This window comes from Hesperophylax consimilis, chromosome 22, assembly GCF_061612785.1.
Source record: "Hesperophylax consimilis isolate HC1 chromosome 22, BYU_Hcon_1.0, whole genome shotgun sequence".
NCBI classification, from domain to species: Eukaryota; Metazoa; Arthropoda; class Insecta; order Trichoptera; family Limnephilidae; genus Hesperophylax; species Hesperophylax consimilis.
The window spans coordinates 21,336,093-21,361,094 of record NC_142857.1 but is presented as its reverse complement, the minus strand read 5'-3'; the positions used below and the strand labels follow the sequence as shown (position 1 = coordinate 21,361,094).

Here is a 25,002-nt window from a genome sequence, read left to right as displayed (position 1 = left end):
GCTTGAAACCAAACTTTCTAGACTCCGTTTGTCAAGCGATTTTAATGCTTATTATTTAAGATATGAGGTATACCAGGAATATACACGTTTGGCTTGTAGCTTCCTCTTAACACCTTTATATAAAACTACCGGAAGAAATTCTCTAAATGATTGAAAACCCTATCAAAATCCATTGCGCGGATTATTCTAGTAATAATATTCTACATGTCTTTTTGTATCTTATTATTTGAATATTTCCTATATGTGTGAGTATAGGGCAACCGTCGGGGTGCAAATTCCACTTCACCTGTATACCTGTACACCTGTAAACCTGTATACCTGTACACCTATATACATGTATACATGTATAATTGTACACCTGTAAACTTGTATACATATACACATGTATACATGTAAACCTATATACCTGTACACCTGTATACCTTATGTACCTACCTAAGGAATAAAGGAAAATAAAAATTCAGAGAACATTGGGACAAACTGGCTATTGGAACATCCAGACCTTTTCAGTAGTCAGTACCACCCCACACAATTGATGGAATAATCCTTTTTTTATGTGAATACCGCACAAGAGTCCTAACTGCTCCCAACCGCCTACCGTCAGCCAGTGAGACATGACTATGGGTATGTTGAGAGGCTGAATGTAGTGGGATGGGAAGTTGATGAGGAAGAGGAAGGTGAGGAAAAGCCATTTCAAGCAAAGTTTCAACTCGGAATGGTGGTCTTACACCAGGGCGGTACTAAAAGTATCCTCCACTCTGGAACGTGCTGCAAATATATCTAATATTATTTTAAATGATTAAATTATGAAATAATACAAATCAATCAAATAAAATTATTTGCGCACTCCGGGATTTGAACACACAACCTCCGGATTGGTAGACGAGAGACTTACCCTTTGACCACCAAAGCCGTTTTATCTTACGACCCTGGTTTTATAAATCTTCGGATATACATCTGAAACCTACACATACAAAAGACAATTTCAGGCGGGAATCTTAAAATCACCTTTCCTCGCATAAAAAATATACTGTATAAGTAAGTACGGCACGTTCCAGCTGGAAAATACTCTCAGTATCGCCCTGTTGTAAGACCACCATTCAGAATTTCAATTCTAACCTTTCAACTTTACTTGAAATGGCTTTGACCGTGTTTGTTTACCAGATCTGAATAGCCAGGTACTTCTCCACCGTCCTCTTCCCCGTCACCTTCTACTCCCCACTACCTTTAGCATCACAACATATTCCATACTCTCACTCTCTCCAGACGGTAGGGAACAAAAAAACTAGAACTAGAAAAAAAAACTAAAACTAGAACTGTAGGAAACTCAGTAAACGCCAAAGATGTTTTTATAAACCAAAAGAGGTGCCTACGAAAAATTACAAAACTCTGATCACCTGAATTCATGTAGACCAATTTTTAAAAATCTCAAACTTCTGACAGTGACGGACATAATGGAGTTATAATGTTATTAATGTTATTTAGTTCCATATAATGGAGTTATGCCTGTTAGTTCGATCATCTCCAGAAAAGTTCCCACAAAAAAATTCAACACATTAAACACGCTACAAGGTTCACAGAAAACTTATTAATCCCACAAGCAAACAAAACTATATTTCAAAAAGGACCACACTACATGGCCATTAAAGTATATAACAACCTTCCACGTGACATCAAACAAATAACCGATATACTTAAATTTAAATCATCACTAAAAACATTTATTTTAAACAAATGTCACTACACCTTAAATGAATACCTTACATAAATTAAATACCTATGTTTTTTTATTTTTTATTTACATACATGTAATTAAGTTTACATGTAATTGTTGGGTTATGTAATATAATGTGTATTTGTTGGGTTAGCTGGAAGAAATAGGATGTAATCTATAAGCTTTACCCTTTGTACTCTGTATTTTTGTGCAATAAATATATTTAAAAAAAAAAACAGTTAGGACTCTATACTTAGGACTAGTGCTGCTTCACTTTTTTTTAATTAATAAAATCAATGTATTTCTTATAAAAACAACATTTATTAATACAACTACAAAACAGAGATCAATATTTTTCCACAATTTTCGTATAACTAGATTCTCTCCACATAATTTACACCTTTCAACCTATCATACGCGCCCCTTCGCAGAGTTGCTGCTTCGTAGTTCATAACATGTGGTTGGTACATTCTCCACAAGGGCGGCCGTCCACAGATATATAGTTTACTACAGCAAATAACCAGAAGGGCACCTAACGCTGCAGATCCTAGAGCCACAGCCCAGAGCAAGGTAACGTCTTCTGCTGTTCTGTGGAGCGCACATAAGTTAGGATTACCTTCTGCCTTGCATTCTTCTAAAATATCTACTGGAATAATCGGATCCAAGATCTCTTTTAATTTTTTAACACGGCATGGCTTTCCGCAATGAGCTATTTCCATAGTCTTCGGTTCTGCGTTTGAATCATTTCTGTACAAGATTTCCACGGTGTTACCATGGTGTTTTGCTCCCCTGCGCACTTCAAACGTTAAAGATGCTGCGAATCCTGAAGGAGTCCCGTCAAAAATTCCTAAACAGTTCAATAAACCTACTATAGTGAAGTCGTGAGCGCTATAAATCAACACTTTACGATTGTGTCCCTTTTTCCCTGGTTTTACTGGTCGTCCTGCTGTTTCTGCGTGGCTCAGGATGTCTTTTAAAAGTGAGCCATATCTCAATCGTTTTAACAGCGGTGTGGCAGAGCTTCTGCTCAGGAATCTTCCAGTTAAGTTCTTCAATGGTTGCGGGTATACTGCTTGAGTCCATTTGGGCAGTTCATGACCTCTTTGTTTCTCAATTGTTAACAAGCTGTACAATTGTTCCGCTACTTCTAATCCGTGCACTGTTTTGCCTATTTGATGCGACAACCATTCGTAAAGCGGCTGTCTTTTATATTCTTCAACTCTTACGTCTGAAGATGCGAGGAAACGCTCCATTTCTCTGTCAAAAGCCGGGCAGGACCTATGCGGAGAAAACAGCAAGTCAAAAGCGCTAGGAGCTGAATGTATCGGGATGGCTTGTGCAGGGTATAGAAAAGTTGTCAAAGCAAAGGCTGAAGCTAAAGTCCTCGAAATTCCAGTGCTTCTTACTAAGATGTCAGCGTTTTTAAATTCAACCGGGATGAAGTCTGAGTAACGGGAACGTAACCATGTTCCCAAGGAGTTGTGTTGCCTCGCGCCTTCCGCAGTGAGTTGGAGCCAACCTTCAGGCCAGTATTTAGCTGCTCCCCAAGGATCACTAGGATAAGGATTCTTAGGCGTTCGTTGTCCATGTCTGGTCACCATCAAAACCTGAAGAATATCTCCTTCTTTTGTTTCAATATCATGTCCTTCATCGAGGAAGTCACCTTCAATGTTTGTATCATCAGATGCCACGCAAACCACTAAGCACAAAAACAATCCAACACTAAGAATGTTCATTTCACAACAATATTATAAATAATAATACTGTTAGTGAAAAATACTAGCACTTGGTACAGAATAATCTGTCCAGTCCGAGAGAGCACACTTCCTGCTGATTACTACTTACTGATACTAACTGAACAAAGATCCATGTTATATTTATAAGCGTTGTCATTTGTTTGAAGCGACTGATAACAATGTTATTTATTCGTAAATACTCAAATTATTTAGTAAATATAGCAATGTTCTTGGTTTGTGACATGTGGACATTTGTTGACATTTAGCGCCGCCAAAATTGAATGCAAACAAAAATGAGCATTGGTCAAAGTGTGTTGTTTTATTGATCAATTTTGATGAAAATGCAATTTTAATTTAAATCAATAATAACGAAAACCGAAGATAGGTAAACAATGATAATGAATTGTATTTATCAATTTTAAGTGCATCAACAATTCCTCGTATTCTTTGAGTATATTTCTCAATCTTTTACACTTACTACACGGATTACTAATATTGAATATTGCTAATTATTTATTAACAATCTCTTCAAATTATTTGTGTTCCGATTAAAAACGGGATTGTAGGCCCATAATTGATAGGTCTCCTAATAAACTTTCAGTAAAATACGAATGTGTTATCACGATGTCAGAACATGACGTGTTTGTAAATCCTAACGCATTTCGTCATTGTATGTCATCAAGGCAATTGCAGGTGCATGAAGACGTGTTCCGGTATATCATCAAGGCAATTACAGGTGCATGAACACGTGTTCCGGTATAACGGTAAAGATTTATCAGAAAACGGCCTGCAATCAATTTTCAACCGGATTACCAATCATTTTAAGAGATTTTAACGAATTAGCAATTCTCATATTTTTCAGATTTACAAACAATCTCTAAATTTTCTTAAACTCTAATTTTTTCCGTTCAAGAATAAGGCAATACTAATAAATCAAAACGGAACATGAAACAGAACAAGACACAGAAAATCTAAAAAAGGTAACTGTAGCAACTGGGAATCCAGCCCAAGATCTATTAATACCAATCACCAAAGTGACCTGACTTTTTTAATGTATGCACCTACGTAACTAATCAATTATGTAGATTTTAAAGTTTTTGAGATGATGGTATCATTACATATATATAAATAAAAGTCCGTATGTGAGTTCTCTGTAGACGCGAAAACAACTGAACCGATTTCATTGAAAATTTCAAAGCTTGTTCTTATTAGTTTTTTTATTTTTTTTTTTTTTATTAATATCAATAGCAAAATTTGTACATTATGTAGGTTTAAAGTATAATATAAGTATATTTTTTGTATTTTTTTCACAGTCCTCCTCACTAGGGTTTCCTGTTCTGAGGCGGCCTGTAGTTTTTCTTAAATTTTTGTATTTAGTTTTGAATTGTCTTTACATTGTCTTCATAATGTTTGCAAGTTGATTATTACTTTGATCTTTAAGCCATGTTTTGACTTTTGTTTTAAATATACTCATTTCGTTTATTTTTTTGGTTTCATTTGGTAGAGCATTGAACAATTTTATAGCATGGAATTTATTATTTCTCTGTCCAAAGGCCAGTGCCAGCAGTCTTTAGAGAGTGGCTTGAATGGTAGAAGAATTCGGGGACTCTTGAGAAAGACATGATTAAAATAATTACTTGTGATAAAATAAAGCGTACGACATGAATGAAGAAAGAAGTGTAAGGATAATTTATGACTAGGAAGTGTACTTAATACTCGTGTGTGATAAGATAAACGAAGAAATGGGTGTAAGAAGAACGTATGACGTGTAAGAGAATGGTAGAAATAGTCGGTTACGCCTACGGAATTCATGGCACGATCATGTAAAACAAATACTTATATTTGGTAAAATGAGGCGTATGTGATGAACGAAGAAAGGCGAGACGAGAATTTCAGTAGAAGTCGATGACGCCTGAGAAAGACACGGCACGATCAAGTAAAAAAAAAACAACTTTTCAATTTTTTTAAATTTTATTATTTTCACCTTAAAAATGTACCCAGTTAATAAGTACACTAGAATTTACAACCTCAAAACTTTTCTCCAAACCATTAAAAATCCCGAGCGTCGCCGGGTACACTAGCTAGTTTGATAATAAAATTAAAATAAATAATACATTGATTTGATAAACAGACCTCGACATCCAATCTGCCAGTCTTTGAACACTGTCATTGATAATATTATTGGAAATACTGAGAGATAAATAACATGTACCTAAGTTGTTTTTTCTTTACTATTTCAGTTGATAATAAAATGATTGAATACATGTTTCCGGTCATACGTAAAAAAGACGATTTCATACTGAGAAAGAAAAAATCACCGACAAAGTAGAAAACTGGTATCGCCAATACATTTACATAAGACCTTTCGACTCCTAGGCCTAGCTATTATCTACTAGCTGTACCCCGCCGCGCGTTGCTGTGGATCAGTCTGTCTGTGCAGATAGAAAAACAATAGCGCGAACGTCCAACCGATGGCACTGTTTAAAAAAACATATTTATCCAACACATTACGATGTTTAAAAAAAAACCTGTCACAGGAAACATATATTTAATATTAGATGTACCCCGCCACGCGTTGCTGTTGCTCATTCAGTTTGTAGAAAAACAACAGCGCATGTTGCTTTTACGTCTAACGATGGCGCTGTTTTTAAAAAAAGCATGTTTGTCCAACAGGTGGAGCTGTTTTTTTTTTAAAAAGCATGTTAATACGTGTCACAGGAGACATTAATTAATTAATAAATTTCCTTTACAATTTTTATAGCGCCGCTTTTGTGAGATATCACCTCAGGGGCGCTTTACAGTTGATGCAGGTATTACAAAAAATATTAATATTACAAAAATTAGTGAAGTTAAGTTAAGTAGAATGAAGAACAGGAACAGGTGACACGAAGATAGAAGATGGAGACTTTTCAGCAAGAATCCTAAGTGGTGAAGAAACTGGACTAGCTGCTGCAGCGAGAGAGTCCACTGCGTCCACCAACAGTGCCAGCGCAAGGTTGATGCTAATAAAGCGCTGACACAATATCCTCACATAGATACCAGATCTTGGCAGCACCGCTGTGACGTTCGGCGAAGATAGAAGATGGAGACTCTGCAGCAAGAATCCTAGGTGGTGAAGAAACTGGACCAGCTGCTGCAGCAAGAGAGTCAGTCACCAACAGTGTCAGCACGAGGTTCATATTATATAGGTGTATAAAAACACCCGTGTATTCAAATGCAACATTGTGTCCAAATTTCAAAGCAATCGGCGAAGAACTATCGGAGATTTTGAACAAACAAACATTTTTATTTATATAGATAGGTAGATAGATTATTTAAATTATGATGCAATGTTTCCGAAAGTGTCCTCAGTTGTTGTAGGGTACAAACTACAATGTATGATACATCGTTTGCAGATACGAAAAGTGTTACGTGTATCTAATAGTTCTAATATCTTATGTATAAATACAAACAAGCGTATGACATACCTACGCAAACATTGTGCAAATTAATATAGGTACCTACTAATACAAAGTGGCCTGGGGTAAAATCCACTAACTTCGGGAGACAATTGTTTAGTGATAGTATCTACCTGCATATAAGTAAAAAAAGAAAAAAATGGCAGAGTGTTGCTAGTCAATCCAAAGGATCCTGCTATGCCTCAACCAAAGCATAGTTCTGTGGACTTTTTCCAAATAAACAAATGTCCTCACTTATTCGAATGAGAATTGGACATTGTTCCGTTCCTTCCCATCTTTGAAAAATTCACGTGCTTGACTCCCCAGATTGTATTTGCTGTGGTCTAGAAGTGGGAACTTTAGATTACATCTTTTTTGTTTGTCCCTCTCTTCTATCAAACGCTATCTAAAATTTTCTCCCCTCCATTCAACATCACTTCCCTTCTAAGTCTGAACTCGACCCCAATCCTCAATTTAATTATGAAATTTGCCCATTTGAATAAAATCAATTTTATAAATTCACCTTCCCTCTCTCTATAATTTGAAATGATGGCCTAGAACACCCTTGAAAGGTGAAAACCAGAAACAATTGAAGAAAATGGTTCCATGATAACTCAACACAATTCAACACACTTTTAAAAAGTGATATAAAGTCTTTAGAAACAATGAAAAAAAAAACCTAACCTAACCTAACTTAACCTACTTAACCCAGTTAATAAAATTTTTGTTTCATCACTTTCCATAACTTTATATAACTTTTTAAAGATGTGATGAATTGTGTTATGAAATGCGCTTGTATAATATAATGGCCATTATTTATTACTTTCAAAAGACTACCAGAAATTAACTTTTAGAATGAACACCTTTAGTAAACTTGAAAAATTACTACACCTTTCAAAATGAAATACCTACTCTTAATTAATAATTTTTAAAATATGATACCTGATTTATCACTGGTCTGCATCGTTCCGACAATCAGTTCCAATTTTGAAAAAGTAAATCCCAGTTCTGGAATTCATTGAATTGGCGTTACACACAGACATACCACCGAAAAATAAAAATAAAAATAAAAATAAATAAAAATAACAGAAATCTTAGACAAACGTCAATACTTCCTACTCCTAAATGTAAAAAAACAATAGGACAGTTCAACCATGAATATCTCGGAGTTAAATTTTTTAACTCATTACCAGAAAAAATTAGAAACATGAATGCAAATATAAACGAATTCAAAAGCCACCTTAAAAAGTATTCCGAACAGTTGAACTGAATCGTACCAAATATAAACAAATATAACAACACCCCCATACACACAAGCCCTGCTTATTTATGGGGGTACATCGAATACCTACTTATATTATGTAATTAATAACCTACTATATTGTGTAATTATATTATGTAATTGTTATATTATGTAATTCGTGTATCTTTTTTTTTACTAATAAAAAAAACTTTAAAAAAAAAATTAAAAAAATTATTTTGGTAAATATACAGATAATAATACGCACATTTTATTTTTAAAATACTAGATATTAGTTAAGTAGTTGGATAATAATGAAAAGTATTTCAGTTTTCGGAAATGGAAATAATGCATTTTAAGCGGAAGCTACATGCCAAAAATGTGTAAATTCTTGGTATACCTTATATCGTAAGTAATAGGCATTAAAATCGCTTGACAAACGGAGTCTAGAAACGTTCGATTTCAAACAAAAAACTGGTTTTTGCTTAATTTGTAAATAATTTTATAAGAAAGCAAAAAAGTTTATCAAGTGAAACTGTAACAGATAATCTTAGCTATAAAACTGTATTTTTTTAAGTTGTTTCATTTACGCGTTCATACATTTCTATTTAAAAAATATTTTTTGTAGTATTTTGCATTTATATTTTTTATTTGTATTCTACTCAATCGAAGCGATAGGAAAATCTTCAATATAACTAAAGCAATTTTTTTGGTATTCATAATGTACACCAATTCGTTATAAAGATTAATCAAAATAGTGATTTGGCATTAAGCTTCGCCTTAAGGTTCAACGTGACGTTCGTTATAATCTACGTGTTGATAGGTGACGTTAATTAATTTATTTTATTAAAATACGTTTTTTGCAAGGTATTGCTCTACACTATTAATACAAGTATTTGTTTGTACATACGCAATATGAATATGAATAAATAGTTTTGTTTGTTTAAAAACTCAATACTTTCGAAATAGACATACAAAAACAATATTGTACTGATGATTCAATCCAATAATGTATTTATATGCCTTTCTTGAAAGAAAAGAAAAGAAAAGACATCAAATTATCAGCGTCAAATATATTATATTACAAAATAGCTACTACAATACATTATTTTCCATTTTCGGAAACTAAAATACTTACTTTTGATAATTATCTTACTGATACACAGTGGTTTTTCTGCGTATTAACCGTGCCCCTATTTCTGTATATTGTTTTTAATTCCTCCGCTGATTGGGTGGGCATTTCAGCCACTGTGGACTGTACACCACTGTGTCACTGGTACATTCCAAAACTTATGCGCACATAATAATTAAATATATTAAAAATATGGGTCATTGAGTAAAAATCCTTACATAAGTCATAATATTATTATTATTGCTTGTTGATTTCACTTTCTCAGTCATTAAAAAGTGCTGAGAGATAACTGATAACCTGGTAACCTAAAATAATATATATTTTTTTGGAATAACTTACCAAGCAAAACCTCAAATTATAATATTAAATTATTGACGATAATATTAGCAATTTTAAACGATAATTTGAGACCAAACAATCAGAAAAGGATACGGTCGTATCTGGGATTTGAACCCAGAACCTTCGCCGCTACTATACCAACTGCGCTAATGGGATCCTAATTCCTTCGGTCATATTTAACTGTACCATACTTCGAATAAGAACTACCAACATTATCTTCATTTATCATACCGCACATTTTTATTGGCTTCTATCTTAATGTATGATCGCAAGATTCAAGTCGAACTAAATGCAATCTATACAGGGTGTATCGGCACATACCCGACAAACTTTAACCAGCTATTCCTTAGCACATTTGGAGTAAAAAATGTTATGGGCACTTTGCTGTCCGGTAACATTTTTTTTTAATAAAAAATTTACTATTCATATTTTCACCACATGTCACCAATGTTTTATCCTGTGTCAAAGTTTGAAAACCCGTCTGGCAATATTTTGTTCGAGTTTCGTTGAATAACGTACGTACGTACCTACGTTGGCGCGCTTTTACAATCACAACGAAATGACACAGCACCATTCGTCTCATTTTTAACTATTATTATTTAGTGTGTACGAAAGAGCGAGGACACTTTTTGACGCACTTGCTAATAACAGCTGTTGAACGCGAGAAACAAGGCAAATGACAGTGACGGAGTGTGGATTTTTTATTTATTTTTTGTTTTTAATGGAAAAAAAAATGTTACCGGACAGCAAAGCGCCCATAACATTTTTTACTCCAAATGTGCTAAGGAATAGCTGGTTAAAGTTTGTCGGGTACTTGCCGATACACCCTGTATAGTATCTTGGATAAATATATTCTATTTTAATTTGAATGTGAGACATCTATTGTGGCAAGTCAAGTTTTTTTTTCTTTTGTAATAATATGAGTAAAATCTCAAATGATAATATTTAATTATTGAAGATAAGCCCCGGCAAGGTGCCCCAGCCCTGGGTTTAAGTTCCAGGTGCGACATTTATTTTTAGGTTTATGTTGGGAAGTAAGAGCTTCATAGATGCACGCACAGATGGCAGTGCATAGAGCTTGCGTGGAAGTCCGCAAGATGGAGCCAGTGGCCAGTAGTCGCCAGGGCCAGTGATAAGGCTCTCAGAGAAACTTACTGTCTCAGAATCCAATTAGCCAGCTTCTAGTTAGGTCGACTATCGAGTATGAACACAACGGTTTATAATTTTCTTCAATAATTAAATACAATTTAATTATTGGCCAAATATACAACTTGAAAAATAAATACATACATTCAGTTTTGTTGACCGTGAAAGGGTTTACTGGTTTGTTAACAAATTATTTTTTATTTGAAAACACATCAAATTTGATGTGGTTAGAACTACGATTCTATTGCCCCCCATAAAATGTACGATTTTCAGTATTTAAGTAATGTTAATATTTAACTCACTTTTACCTATTTAAATCGATGTATGAATTACCATGAGGATATTTATTTGTATATATCGACAGTTCCGAAGATTTGATAATGTTTTTCCAATTAAATAAATAGGGGTTAATGCAAAATATGACAACAACACCATATTTCTCGATCTCAAAATAGTAAAAATGGAGAAAGGACTACTTTAAACAGCTCTACTGCAAAACTACAAATTTGCACATCCGACATTGTTCTTCGAGATCGTCGATATATATTTAGTTTATTAAATGCAGAATCATCTATAAAATGGAACCTAATATTAGACATAAGAGTATCGAATTGTCAAATTGTTCTTTATTTTATAAAAATCCCACAAATAGGTGGCATTAAGGGTTAAGCAAAATATTATCATTTAATAATATAATGTCATTAAAAAATTTAGAAGTTTCCCGGAGGAAAATTTGTGCTTAATCAAGTGATTTAGGTTGCTGTCGACTGGCTGAATAGTCTCATCATCCCATTTAGATTCTATCCACTCTCCTCCACCTAAGGAAGAACTCATCTTATCGTAATAAATTTTTGGGACATCGTGCTGTGTTGCGTCTCCTCCTTCTTTTCGTCCTCCTTCGTTTCGGACAGTGTGATGTATGGTAATTAGGTTGAATAGTTAATCTATAGATGGCGGTAGACATAAAGCTTACGCCAGAGCCCATCCAGATGACGCTAGTATAGCAGGTACTTGCGAGAGATATTATCAGATAGTGCAAGCGGCTGGAGGCTCAGAGATTTACCTACCCTCGGGTAACGAACAGTGTAGTTTAGCCAGACAGGTTATTGTAACGTAAATAAACGCAATTATATTAAGAACCTTTTACTGTTTTAAAGAGTTCACAACACCCGAAGTCTGCATAAGTAAAGGCAAATACAACAAATGACACAACAGACAGCATTACAGTGCCACTAGTACACAGCTTTAGGAACAAATCTAAAGTAATGGCCGTTTTCAATTAAGTGCTCGTTTGGAAAACGTTACAGTGTCCATCATCTGCCCTGATGATGGACACCGCAACTCGGTCTGAAACGTAGGCTAAAGATGAAGAAAGCGCAACACGGCATATATCCCAAAAATTAATCACAATAATACTTTAATAATACTCAAAAAGGTGAGTCTAGGCGTCCCTTTCTCCGTCTCCTCAAAGTTTCTGGAGTTCTTTTTTCCAACTTTGCCTGGCGCGGCCCACAAAGTCTTCCCTCTGGTATTGAACTAAATATTTTGAGCGGAAATAAAGCAGTCTTCTGGTATTCTTAGGACTGGTTGTTTCGGAGAATTTGAACAATTCTTTAAATTTCAAAGTTAATTTTCAAGTTCCGTGAAAGATTTTTTTCAAGTTCTGTTATTATTTCAGTTCTATCAAGCAACTAGCCTATAATGATATAATAACAGAACTTGAATAGGACTTTCACAGAACCCGAAAATGAACGTTGAAATTTGATGAATTGTTCAAATTCTCCGAAACAACCCGTCCTTAGAAATTCTGGTGTTGCAGATATTCAAATGTAACATTGTCATCAAATGGCCATTCAATGCCATTTTGTTTTTTTGACATTTGAAAATCCCCGTTAAACGTTGATTCTATGTGCATTTATGCTTTCTATCAAATTGTACTAAGCTGACAGGTTTAACAACACGATAGTTATCCTCGTCTGCTGATCACAATTTGTTCAAAAGCTGAATCGGTCTTATAATCGCCATTTAATTTTATGGCAACCTTTCAACTGTCAAAAAACAAAATGGCGCTGAATGGCCATTTGAGGACTTTGTCACACATGAATTTCTGCAAAACAACTCAACGTTCCCGAAGAACAATGTCAGATGTGATAATTTGTAGTTTGGTTTCTCCATTTTTACTGTTTTCGATGATATATTTCACCAATTAAATAAATATGGGTTAGTGCAAAATGTCAAACAACACTATATTTCTAGATCAGAAAATAGAAAAAAATGCGGAAACAAAACTAACAGCTCTACTGCAAAACTATAAATTTTCACATCCGAAATTGTTCTTCAGGGCGATCGAACTGGGTCTTAATCTTGGAAATTATTTCATTACAGTAATTTATTGAAATAAAATAACAAAATTAGGTTTACACTAACATTTATTGAATAATAACGCACGCCCGCCTTCATCAAGACCATATAAGTATTATTGTCGGCACTCTTCCTTGACAAATCAACCTTTCCGTTCGTCCGTCCTCTCCATCCATTCTCTCACGCATACCCTGGCCCAGTGAGTCAGTCACAAGCGTGGACAACATATCTCCCTCCAAACTTCGCCCTATAATACAGTTATATTAATGTACAGTACAATACAATACAATTTATACTATTGAGAAAGTAGACACGACTCTTTATGAATACAGCAAACTCTGCATCTAAATTCTAAATTTTCAAAATTGTATATGGTCATTTAGAGTTAACTTGTTATTTCCACCAACAGATGGCAGCGCAAGTTTATACAAATCAATAGTTTCTCTATGGTTAGTTAACTTTCCGTTTTCGCCAAAAGAAAGCATCACAAGTCATTCAAACAAGTTATAATGACAATCTTTAACGAATAATTAGCATGCATGCTTACGACGAAAAACATTACAAATATAATTATTTCTGACTGTTTTTACTCTTTGCTGCCATCTAGCGAATTTTCTAAAAGCTACTCAGATCACAAACCGATTTGTGATCTATTATTTGTTTATTCTTATCTTTCTCATGGATCAAATAATGTCAAATCTAGAGTTACATAGGGTTTCTGTCTATCCTTGTTAAAAACATTGAGGTATATAGATAAAATTGGTGTTCGAAATACGGGACACAAACATCCGCTGTGAGATACCACGGGCTTGAGTGAAAAACGTATTCGCGCCGTTAACCCTAATTCATCGGTCCGTGGCGCGGCCGCCGATCACCGGCGACTCCGTTCGTTGAATTCATTTTCGGTCGGTAGGATTCGGGCGACATCGACAGCCGCCACATCTCCCATCCTACTTCCTGCACAGGAACAATATTTTTAACTGATTTTGCAAGGAATAAAGACTCTATTTATATAACTCAATGTTTAAAAAGAGGTTAGGACGAAATTAATTAGCCGTGTTTTGAACCCCTAAAATTTTACATACGCACAATCAATATTTCAGAAAGTCCTGCATATTTTTTCTGGATAAAAATACATTGAAATTAGAATATTTTACTTTTAATTAGGTATCCCTGCTTAGTGTTGTACGTAATATTTTCCAATAAATGTTATACGATATCAAAAAAGTGTGCATCTTTTCTCAAAAGGCCCCTCTCAAAAAACGACCGAGTACAAATAATTTATGTTTAGTATCCTATTTTTTTTTGTTGTTTTAAACTTCTTAACTAATACATTTTAAATAACCATTCCACAGCAAAATAACTATACTAAATCAATTTACAATCATATATATGTTAAATGATTTTTTATAACAGCCTGTCACAAAATAATACGTTACTTATAGGATTTTATGATTAATACATATATTATTACGTTTGGGGTTACATTACATAATATTATACTAGGAAAAATAATAATATTATAAGGAACTATTTCAACACATGAAACTAATTATAAATAGCTAATAACAACATGGTTACATTTCCACAGCTTATTTAAATACATTTTTAAATAAAAATAAATTATACACTTGGGTGAAACCAATGTGAGAATTTCATTGAATTATATTTATCAAAATACTTAGCGGGTTTACAGAATTTATGGTTATTTGAAATCGAGATACTGAGATCATAACCACGGGACAATATGAAAACTGACCGAGGAACATCCCTACAGTGCACAAAAAAAAAAAAAAAAACTGGAACAAGAAGCAGCAGTCAATCTCAAATACATTTTTTCAAAGTGGTAAAGTTTCGTAGAAGAGGGACGGAAAATATCTCTTAGACGGAAGATATTTTTCAAATGAAATATTTGACCCTTTCAATGTAACAGTGTTACATCGCCAGTAAATTAATGACTGACCATTTAAAATTAATAAAAGTAACAATTAAAAAAAATACTATGTTTGACACTAAGTAACAGAGTTACGTCGCCAAAAAATAAAAAATACTATGTTCGACCCTTTAAAAGTCACAGTGTTACGTCGCCAACTAATAAAAACTAATCTAAACAATACAATGACACAAAATAAGTTACTTTGGCAAAAAGGCCTTCGATCATAAAACTAATAATATCATAAAAGTTTTGTAAAAAAGCATCGCATTCATAAAAAAAAAGACTTCCTTTCATTTCTTCAATTCTTCTACAGCAATATAACTATTTAATTTCTATACATAGGTGACATTAATAACATGTTAAGATTGTTCAACGATTAATTTACTTTTTTTTTTAAATAAATTAATTTCATCAACATTGGTAGTGAAATATATATGTAATCATAATGTATATAACAATGCAACGCGCAATAAACAGCACAAATTACAAACATTTATCTGTCAAATTTTCCCATATATAATTATAGTAATAATTGATCAATAGTATAAAAACACCAATGAGAAATATTTTTACATTTTCATGTTCTTTTAGCTGTGTTTAAAACATTACTTATTTGAATGCATTCTCTGTCAATGGATTGGTCACGAATAATATGGGCAGATCGTAGAACAGCTTTTATGTTCACGGAAAAAACAGTAAAATAGATAAGTCACCCCAAATCAAGATGAGATAGATCAATCATTAGCTAATTCAACGCTAGTTAACAATCACAAAACAGCAGTCACTTTTCCTAAAATATTCATATTTAATTCCGGCCGTTACATAACTTGATATGCCACCAACGGCTCGTCTAAGCTTTACATCAATTTCGTAAATTTCTGTAATATATCCATAGATGTATATAATTACGGCACCCAAAGTGGTTCCGCTCAACTCAAGTCGGCTGTAGTCGTTAGATTAAATTCTACAGTACAACAATTCAGTAGAACAACTTCAGTTCAATAATCTCAGTACTACAAGTTTAGTACGACTGCCGACGATTCATGATATAAGAAAACTGAGCGAGAATAACTAAACTGAAGTGGGCAACACACTCGTTGGCGTCCGTAAACATTGTATCGGTGCCAAACTGAATAAAACTGAGCAAACCTCACGATAACGAAATGGAACATGGCTTGAATTATCAACTTATCAACTCCATTTACATAATTATATACCTCTATGAATACATCAAAGATTTTACTTCTAAAAAAATATATAACAAAATGTTTACTTGCTGCAAAATAAAAAATAAGATCTTTATCATATTGAAAAATAATTAAAACATTGACATTGACCGAATACCATTTTAAAAGTGAGACTAATGTCAAAAACAGCCCTACGAGCTTGCTTTTAAAATCATCACATCTCAATATACATTTCTTCCAGCAGGCATCTTTCAATTAATTCATTTATTATTCAAACATACTATATTATTTTATAACATGTAGCATTTTCATTTTATAGTGAATGAGATTTTCACAATGCTTTTAAAATTATACAGATTAATATACAACTAAATACTATCCAACACGAAATAATTTTTTTTTTTCGTTAATTCAAAACTATTTAATATGTACCTATAAATCTGTTTATAGATTATGGTAGAAATAAGAAAATGTGCAGCTAATGACAGTACAAAAAAATACACATAAATAAACAACGGAGACTTGTGACGAAATGAGGAGAATTATCTAAAAGTCAAAGTGATCAGTTGGTGCCAAGCTAGGATTTGAGATCAAATGGTATTAGTTTGACAGCAACCAATCTTCGGTTGACCGTAATACTAAGTAACTATCCCGTCTCCTCATAAAAGCCCGTAATGTCTGAAAATATTTTTTAACTTCCAGCAAAAGCAGGATTTAATGTCAACATAATAAGTTGACAAGCATTGTCAATTTATATAATTTTCTTGAAAGCTGGTAATTTTGGTGGAGCTAAGACACGTTTAGGAGGTTGAAAGATAACAGCGTTAGAATACATAACTTTAGATGCTTTGCAAAGAAATGAGGAAACATTACATACATTAGGTACTTTGCAATAAAACAAGGTTACATTATTTAGCTACCTACATTACAGTAAGCCCAGATTCCACTATGTATATACTTTGCAAAAAGGTAAGGTTATGTAACATTTCATGCTTTAGAAGAAGAAAAACACTTTACATATATAAGTGAGGATATGTTGCATATTTTGCTGCCAAGTAAGGTTATGCTGTGCAATATAGTAAGGTTAAGTACCATATTTTGCTGCCAAATAAGTTTGCATCACATACTTTGCAATAAAGTTAGGTTACCCGACACATTTTGCTGCCAAGTAATCTTTGTAATAAAGCAAGGTTATGTTCCACAAATGATAGTAATCACAAGTAATCAAGACATTACAGGACAACGAGGAGGAGCGAGAGAGGAATGGAACCGTCGGAGAGTCTTGATTCAGACGGGCACGTAGTTTCCCTTGGGCTTGTGGAAGAGCTGGAAGGTCAGAAGACGACGGAGCAACTCCTTGCGCACCAGCCTCTTCTCCTTCTGCACCTTCTTCAGCACGCCCTTATTCTCCTGCGCGCGCCGTGACAAGTAGGGCAGCACCTCATTCACGGGGCCGTAGGGGATGTATTTGTAGGCGGAATATCCAGCTTGACCTGGAAATGTGACAAATTAGACTAGTTTTGAGGTAAAAATACAACAATTTATTAACGGGAAGTATTTGTAGGTGGAATATCCGGCCTGATCTGAAAATTAAAAGCATTAGTTAAGTTTTGAAGATAAAACACCTAAAACAATTTATTAATTACGAGGTGTATTTTATGGAAAATATCCGACTTAACGTGGAAAATCAATGAATTTAGATTAAGTATTTTTGAGGTGAGTGAGAATAATGCAACAATTTATCAGTTAAGTAGTCGTAGATACAATTAGAGGTGCTATTGCGTACTAATATCTCGTCGAAATATGTTCTACGTGACCACCGGTGCACGAGGATCGGATTCGTTAATTTCCAGTCTTAGAGCATTAGGAGCATTAGAGGTAAAAAAGGGGAACAATTTTTTTCGCTTGCTGTCTCATCTAATATATGTAATACATCAATGTTAAATAGTATTTATTGTTTGAACTTTGATAGAGCCACCGTAAATGGCAGATCTGCCCCGATGATAGGACGCCAACACACTGGTTGGCGATCTTCTTGAATTGCAACTCACCCAGTGGGAAGGTTATGTAGTCGCACATGCCCAGCAGTTGGCCGAAGCAGATGACCTTGTCCTCAGGGTGGACTCCAATCTGCTTCATCTGCTCGATAGCGAAGCGCACTGTATCCTCGTTGTGGGACGCCACCATGATGCCGATCTTCTTATCTGCGCCCTGGTCCTTGTTCGCCTAAAAGAAAAGCATTCAATTTGTAAAATTACCTACTTAGTAATATCTGAGCAAATTTGTGGAAGGTAGGTACTTTCTTTAAAAAATCCATCATATTTGAATGTTCTGTTTTTAAAACAAAAGCAAAGTAGTGTTGACATGAATTATGGCAGAAAAATATCATTTAGGAGGGAAAACAACTTAGGAAGAAGTAGGGATATTTATGTCCCATTCACATTGGTACCTAGTCAAAAAGCTCCTGACTGAAAACTCCTGTAAAATTTATTATGTAATAATAATAATAATAATAATTGGATAATTTGTAGAGCGCCGTTTTTGTGAAAAATCACCTCAAGGGCGCTGAGTACAGTTGTCATTGGTTACAAAAATTTGCCAGAAGCTTTTATATGAACAAGGCATTTTAGAATGGTTTTAGTTTGAGTAAGTAATCAATAAATGTAAGAGAAATTATTTGGTGGCAGTACCTTGATGCGCCTGAGGCACTCGGTGAGGCATTTGTGGTAGTTTTCAGTGGTGGCCTCGTATGAGGGGCAGATGGGGTCTTCATATCCCATGGCGGCCGCTCGTGCCCTTTCCTGCAGAACAAAATACCATTAAAACACTAAACTCTCAAATGGACTCATTTTAACTGACAAAAATAAGACTACACCTGTGATTGCTTGTTCCACATTACGCATTATTTCGTGTTAAAACGTGGCCAAAGGCGGATACTACCTAAAGCTATTAATAGTAAGAAAAGACAGTTTTGACAAACAAAGAAAAAAATATTTTATGCGTGTAAGAAAGGTTTTTGGTGGTACGCCTGCTTGTTGAATGCGTAAGAGCGAGATGACTGATAGGGGTATAAAAGATGACGGATGCATCTGCTCGCTCTCTTTACCAAACCGACAGCTCAGAGATAAGACGTAGACAATCCGCACTTAATTGTTAATAAATCATTATATTGGAACACGCGTTCTATTATTGTGTTCCCACCAAGTCTGTAAATAACAGTCTAACAGTTATTTAACAGTGGCGCAGCCTACGGAAATCAGTAAAACATTGATTAAAGGAATCAACGCGCGAGATTTCGTTCAAAGAAATACGCGATATTATCGAAAAAGTTCGGATTGCAACATATTATTCGGGTCGGTAAAAAAAGGCCGGACCGAAAATATTGTTTTCTTCACTGAAAGGAGTGAAGAAGAAGAAGAAGCCACTGGAGCCAGACAGCTTCTCGGAAGGGGGAAGCACGGAAGGTCCAGGGCGTCAAGCGGCAGCATCTCCAAGGGTCAAAGGATCGGAGGGGTCCGGGCCACAAGAGTGGTCTGGGGGCAGCCATCAGCAGCACCAGGGTCAAGGATCGGTGTTGCCAGGTCTCAGAGCGGTCTGGGAAGAGCCATCCAGCAACAAGGGTCAAGGAGCGGTTTCCTGAGAGGGTCCAAGGAGCAGATTGGAGAGCGGAGAAATCTTTGGGAAGTTTTTTTCTGTTTTTCTTTTCTTGTCTTGTGGGTACCTTCTGGGTAGAGGAAGCATGGAGTCAGGATTGGGGTCCTTCAGTTTGCGTGACGGTAACTGGGAGAACTTCAAGGTCCGTCTCGAGCAGTACCTCCTTGTGAATGATGAAAAGTACGCATCGGATGTTAAAAAAAGAGCTATTTTCCTAAATGCTTTGCAAGATGATTGTTTTTCTTTACTGGTAAATTTGTGTATTCCAAAAAAAGTAACAGAGGTTGATTTAAAAGATTTAATATCTAAGCTCAATGAATATTGTTGTACGACAAAATGTTTCTTTGAAGAAAGGTCACAGTTCTATTCAGCTAAACAAAGGAATGACGAATCAGTTCGCGATTTTGCTGTTCGTTTAAAATCTCTTTCTAGCAATTGCAAATTCGGGAATAGTTTATCAGAGAAATTAAGAGATTTCTTTGTATTAGGTTGTAAACCCGGTAAGATTAGAGAAAAATTATTTCTCGATAGTGAATCATATACTTTCGAAAAATGTGTGCAAGTAGCAGAGTGTATTGAACTTGTAGCATCAACCCAATCTCAGTCAGCTGATAACAGAGTTTTAGCTAATTTAACAGTCGGCGGAGGTCGTGTCTCACCTAATACGCATGTGAAAAAGAGAGATGAATATAGTTTCAAGCGAAGCAGTAGCTGTAATCGGGCTCGTTCGCCGATTCATCATGTTACAAAGCGTAATTGTACGGTTTGTGGTTATAATAATCACACGGCGGTAGAATGTAGATTCGAAAATTATGTATGTAAAATTTGTGGTACTAAAGGTCATTTAGCAAAACAGTGTAAACAGGTGACAACACGTAAAAACGTGAATATTTTGTTATCGGATGGAATGGTTGGTGATGTACTAAGTATTGAGCCATATTATATAGAAGTTTCACTCGACGGAATAAATAATAAATTCATGGTAGATTCTGGAGCATCTTGTAGCGTAATTCCGGAAGAATGTTATCTCAATAAATTCAGCAGTATTGAGTTATTGCACGAAAACGTGAGCTTACGGAGTTTTGACAATACGCTCATTGGTGTGGTAGGTACTTTCACACCGATACTAGAGTATAATGGTCTACAACACCGACTAAAAATTATTGTCGTGCGTAGTTCGTCACTTTCGATTTTAGGACGTGATTTCATGAATCTCTTTAACGTGGGGATAACGGGGATCGTTAATTGTGTAAAACAAAATACATTAAAAGAGCGATTAGTGAAAAAATTTCCAGAAGTTTTTACGGATAAAATAGGAAAGTTTAACAAGTACGAAGTGAATTTAACCTTAAAAGATTGTGCTGTACCGATATTTCGTAATCACAGAATAATGCCGTTTGCTTTGAAGGATAAAGTTGAAAAAGAATTAAGTAATTTACTTTCTAACGGTATTATAGAACAAGTTCAGTATAGTGATTTCGCGAGTCCAATCGTACCTGTGATTAAGAAAGATGGTAGCATTAGATTATGTGGTGATTATAAATCTACAGTGAATAATCAGTTATTAATTGACAAGTATCCGTTACCTAGAATTGAGGAATTATTAACCAAAGTGAATGGAGGCAAGGTTTTTGCTAAAATTGATTTAAAATCCGCATATAATCAGTTTGTTTTGAAAAAGGAGTGTAGACGTTTCACAACAATAAATACCCACTTGGGATTGTTTCAATATAAACGTTTAGTGTTTGGGTTAGCACCAGCGCCAGCAGTTTTTGCTAAAGCAATGGCAAATTGTTTATCAGGATTACGGAACATGACGTTCTACTTGGATGATATTATTGTTATAGGAAAAGATGAAGTCGACTTAGAAAAAAACGTGTGTCTCGTTTTAGATAGGTTAAAAAGTTGTAATTTAACGGTGAATAGTGAAAAGTGTGAATTCAATTTAAAAGTTATTGAATTTTTAGGTTATAAAATAAGTGAGCAAGGAATTCAACCGTGTCAGCGGAATAAAGAAGCCATTTTAAACGCGTCAGCGCCTAGTGATTTAAATAAATTGAGAAGTTTGTTAGGTATGGTTAGTTATTATCGTAATTTTATTCCAAACATGGCAGATATATTGTCACCATTATACGATTTACTTAAAAAAGATGTTAAGTTTCAATGGGATACAGAACAAGAAAACAGTTTTGCGATAATAAAAAAAATATTAACTTCGGATAGGATTTTAACGCATTTCGACGAGAATATTCCTGTGAAACTTGTCACGGATGGAAGTTTGAATGGGATCGGAGCAACGTTAATCCATGTATTTAAAAACGGCGTAGAAAGACCAATAGGGTTCGCAAGCAGAACTTTAAATAAAGCGGAAAAAAATTATTCGATTTTGGATATTGAAGCAACAGCTATAATTTTTGGGATTAAGAAGTTTTATCAATATTTGTATGGCAGAGAATTTATTTTAGCTGTAGATAACCAGCCTTTGGTCAGAATTTTCGGTCAGAATAGAGAAATTCCTAAGATTGCGGCGTCAAGATTACAGCGTTATGCAGTTATGTTAGGATCGTTCAATTTTACGATTGAATACGTAAAGTCGAAAAATAATTGTTCAGACTTTCTGAGCAGGTGTCCAATTGAAAAGGTTAGCTGTGAAGATAATATAGAGTCTGGTTACATTAATTATTTTGAAAATAACGGGTTTAATTTGTCTTTAGACGTGATAAGAAGTGAGACCGAAAAGGACGAAATTTTAAGTCAAGTAAAACAATTTCTTATCGAGGGTTGGCCAGCATCAGTAAAAAAGGCACAAAATGTTAATTTTATTAGAGTTTTTTGGGAAAAAAGGTTGGAATTGTCATTGATAAATGGGTGTATTTTATATCAACATAGAGTTGTTATTCCTGAGTCTTTAAGACAAGAAGTTTTAAAGATGTTACACAGATCTCATTTAGGGGTTTTTAAGACTAAAGGCATTGCGAAAAGCTTTGTCTGGTGGCCAAAAATTAATCTAGATTTGGAGAAAATAACAGAAAATTGTAGAGATTGTTTAGAAATTAAACCAGAATCACAAAAGAGTTCATTAGCAGTATGGCCTTATGAACCTGAAGTATGGTTCAGGGTGCATATTGATCATGGTAGCTTACATAATAAAAACTTTTTAATTGTGATAGACTCTTCTTCGAAGTGGATCGAGTGTCTGGAAGTGAACAGTCTGTCTTCAAAAGAAAATGTTGAAGTACTTCATAGATTATTTTCACAATTTGGTTTTCCAGCAACTTTAGTTAGTGATAATGGTACGTGTTTTTGTTCTGAGGATTTTGAAAATTTTTGTAAGAAAAATGGTATGAAACATATTACTAGTCCAGTTAACCACCCGAATAGCAATGGGCAAGCTGAGAATGCTGTTAAAACCTGTAAAAATTTTCTTAAAAAAATTTGTAAAAATAATAGATTTCCTTCAGATTATAAAGAAAAGTTAGGTAACTTTTTAACTGACTATAGAAATACCGTTCATGCAACAACAGGGTGTGAACCATCTGTATTATTAATGGGAAGAAAAATTAGAACAGTATTTGACTCTCTGATTCCTAGGAAGGTTGAGGAAAGAACGAATACTTCAAGTTCTACTCGTCAACAAAAAGTAATAAGAAAGGTTATTCAGAGTCAAGTCAATCAGAAAAGACAATATAAGTTTAGAAATAAGTCAGATTTGAATATAGGTCAGAAGTGATGACTAGAGATTTCAGAGCTCAGGGTAATAGGTTATGGGTCCCTGGGGTTATTGTTGAAAAAAAAGGTAGAAAAATATATATCATAAAAATTAACAAGTCTAATATGGTGTGGAAAAGACATTTAGACCAGATAAAGAAATTACATGTTTCATGGCAGGAGGGAGATAAGCCGGAAGTCGGTACGTCTGACACTAGGGAACTGTCGACGGATGAAGTTAATCTCTCAGGTATGTTACGTAATAGAAGTGACTCTAATACTGTTTCTCCATGTTTCAGGTCTAACCCATGGCAGGGAAGACTTCGGCCAAGATGAGGACCTCGCAGTCCAGAAGGAGGAGTGGACGGGCGACGAGACAAGAGAAGGGAAGCAGAAAGAAACGCGGCATATGATAGTTAATTTTATAAAAAAAAAAAAAATGTTGTGTTAATTGTTTAGTAAATGAAATATATAAAATAAAATTGTAAATGAAATATGTAGTAATAGGGTATGATATATATAGATAGGGGCATTCAATTTTAGTAGGGGAGGATGTAAGAAAGGTTTTTGGTGGTACGCCTGCTTGTTGAATGCGTAAGAGCGAGATGACTGATAGGGGTATAAAAGATGACGGATGCATCTGCTCGCGCTCTTTTCCCAAACCGACAGCTCAGAGATAAGACGTAGACAATCCGCACTTAATTGTTAATAAATCATTATATTGGAACACGCGTTCTATTATTGTGTTCCCACCAAGTCTGTAAATAACAGTCTAACAGTTATTTAACAATGCGGTTATCAACAGATGGCATTCATAAAATTAAATACTTAGGAATAATAAAAGACCTAAACCTAAACTGGAAAGATCATTTCAACCTAACCGTCAACAAAATAAAAAAATTAATTCATTGGAAAATCTAACATCGGTCTACCACGCTATAGTACAATTAAATCTCCAATACGCTGTAATCAGCTAAGGAGTTGCATACAAAACAAATCCACTCCCTATTGAAATTGTACAATGTCTGATTATAAAAATAATATTGAAAAAACCAAGAGATTATCCAACACACCAATTTTTTAAGAATTTAAAGTCTTAAAATTTAACGATCTTGTCTGAAAAAACATAATACATAATTCAAATAATAAAAGAAAAAAAAATCACAGCTTTTTAACTGAAAGTCGTACTCGTCAAAAACATATATTTCCAACAAAAACATGTAACACCTCTTTTGCTCATCATCATTACATATATCTAGGCAAAAAATACTTCAACAGCCTACTCGAAAATATCAGAACAATTGAAAACAATAAACACCTACTAAAAGCGATTAAAGAGAAGTTAAAAATGTAAAAATACCAAAATTATAAAAAAAAATATCTCCTTAATTAATTAAAAATTTTAATATTCA

General features: G+C 34.5%; 2 protein-coding genes across 2 annotated transcripts in view; both read right to left on the bottom strand.

Annotated features, from left to right (window-relative positions):
• Positions 1-1,990: 1,990 nt before the first annotated feature.
• On the bottom strand, positions 1,991-3,572 carry LOC149413227 (prostatic acid phosphatase-like). Its single transcript, XM_089644976.1, has one exon. It carries the CDS (start codon positions 3,448-3,450, stop codon positions 2,089-2,091), a length of 1,362 nt encoding a protein of 453 aa, XP_089501102.1. The 5' UTR covers positions 3,451-3,572; the 3' UTR covers positions 1,991-2,088.
• Positions 3,573-13,155: 9,583 nt separating this feature from the next.
• Positions 13,156-25,002, bottom strand: part of slgA (proline dehydrogenase slgA) — a 109,395-nt gene continuing 97,548 nt past the window's right edge. The window contains exons 10-12 of the mRNA XM_089645179.1: positions 18,919-19,029; positions 18,280-18,454; positions 13,156-17,721 (exon numbers count right to left, since the gene is read on the bottom strand). Of these exons, the coding sequence (XP_089501305.1) occupies positions 17,516-17,721; positions 18,280-18,454; positions 18,919-19,029 (492 nt within the window). The 3' untranslated portion in view covers positions 13,156-17,515. The remainder of the gene's footprint in view (positions 17,722-18,279; positions 18,455-18,918; positions 19,030-25,002) is intronic.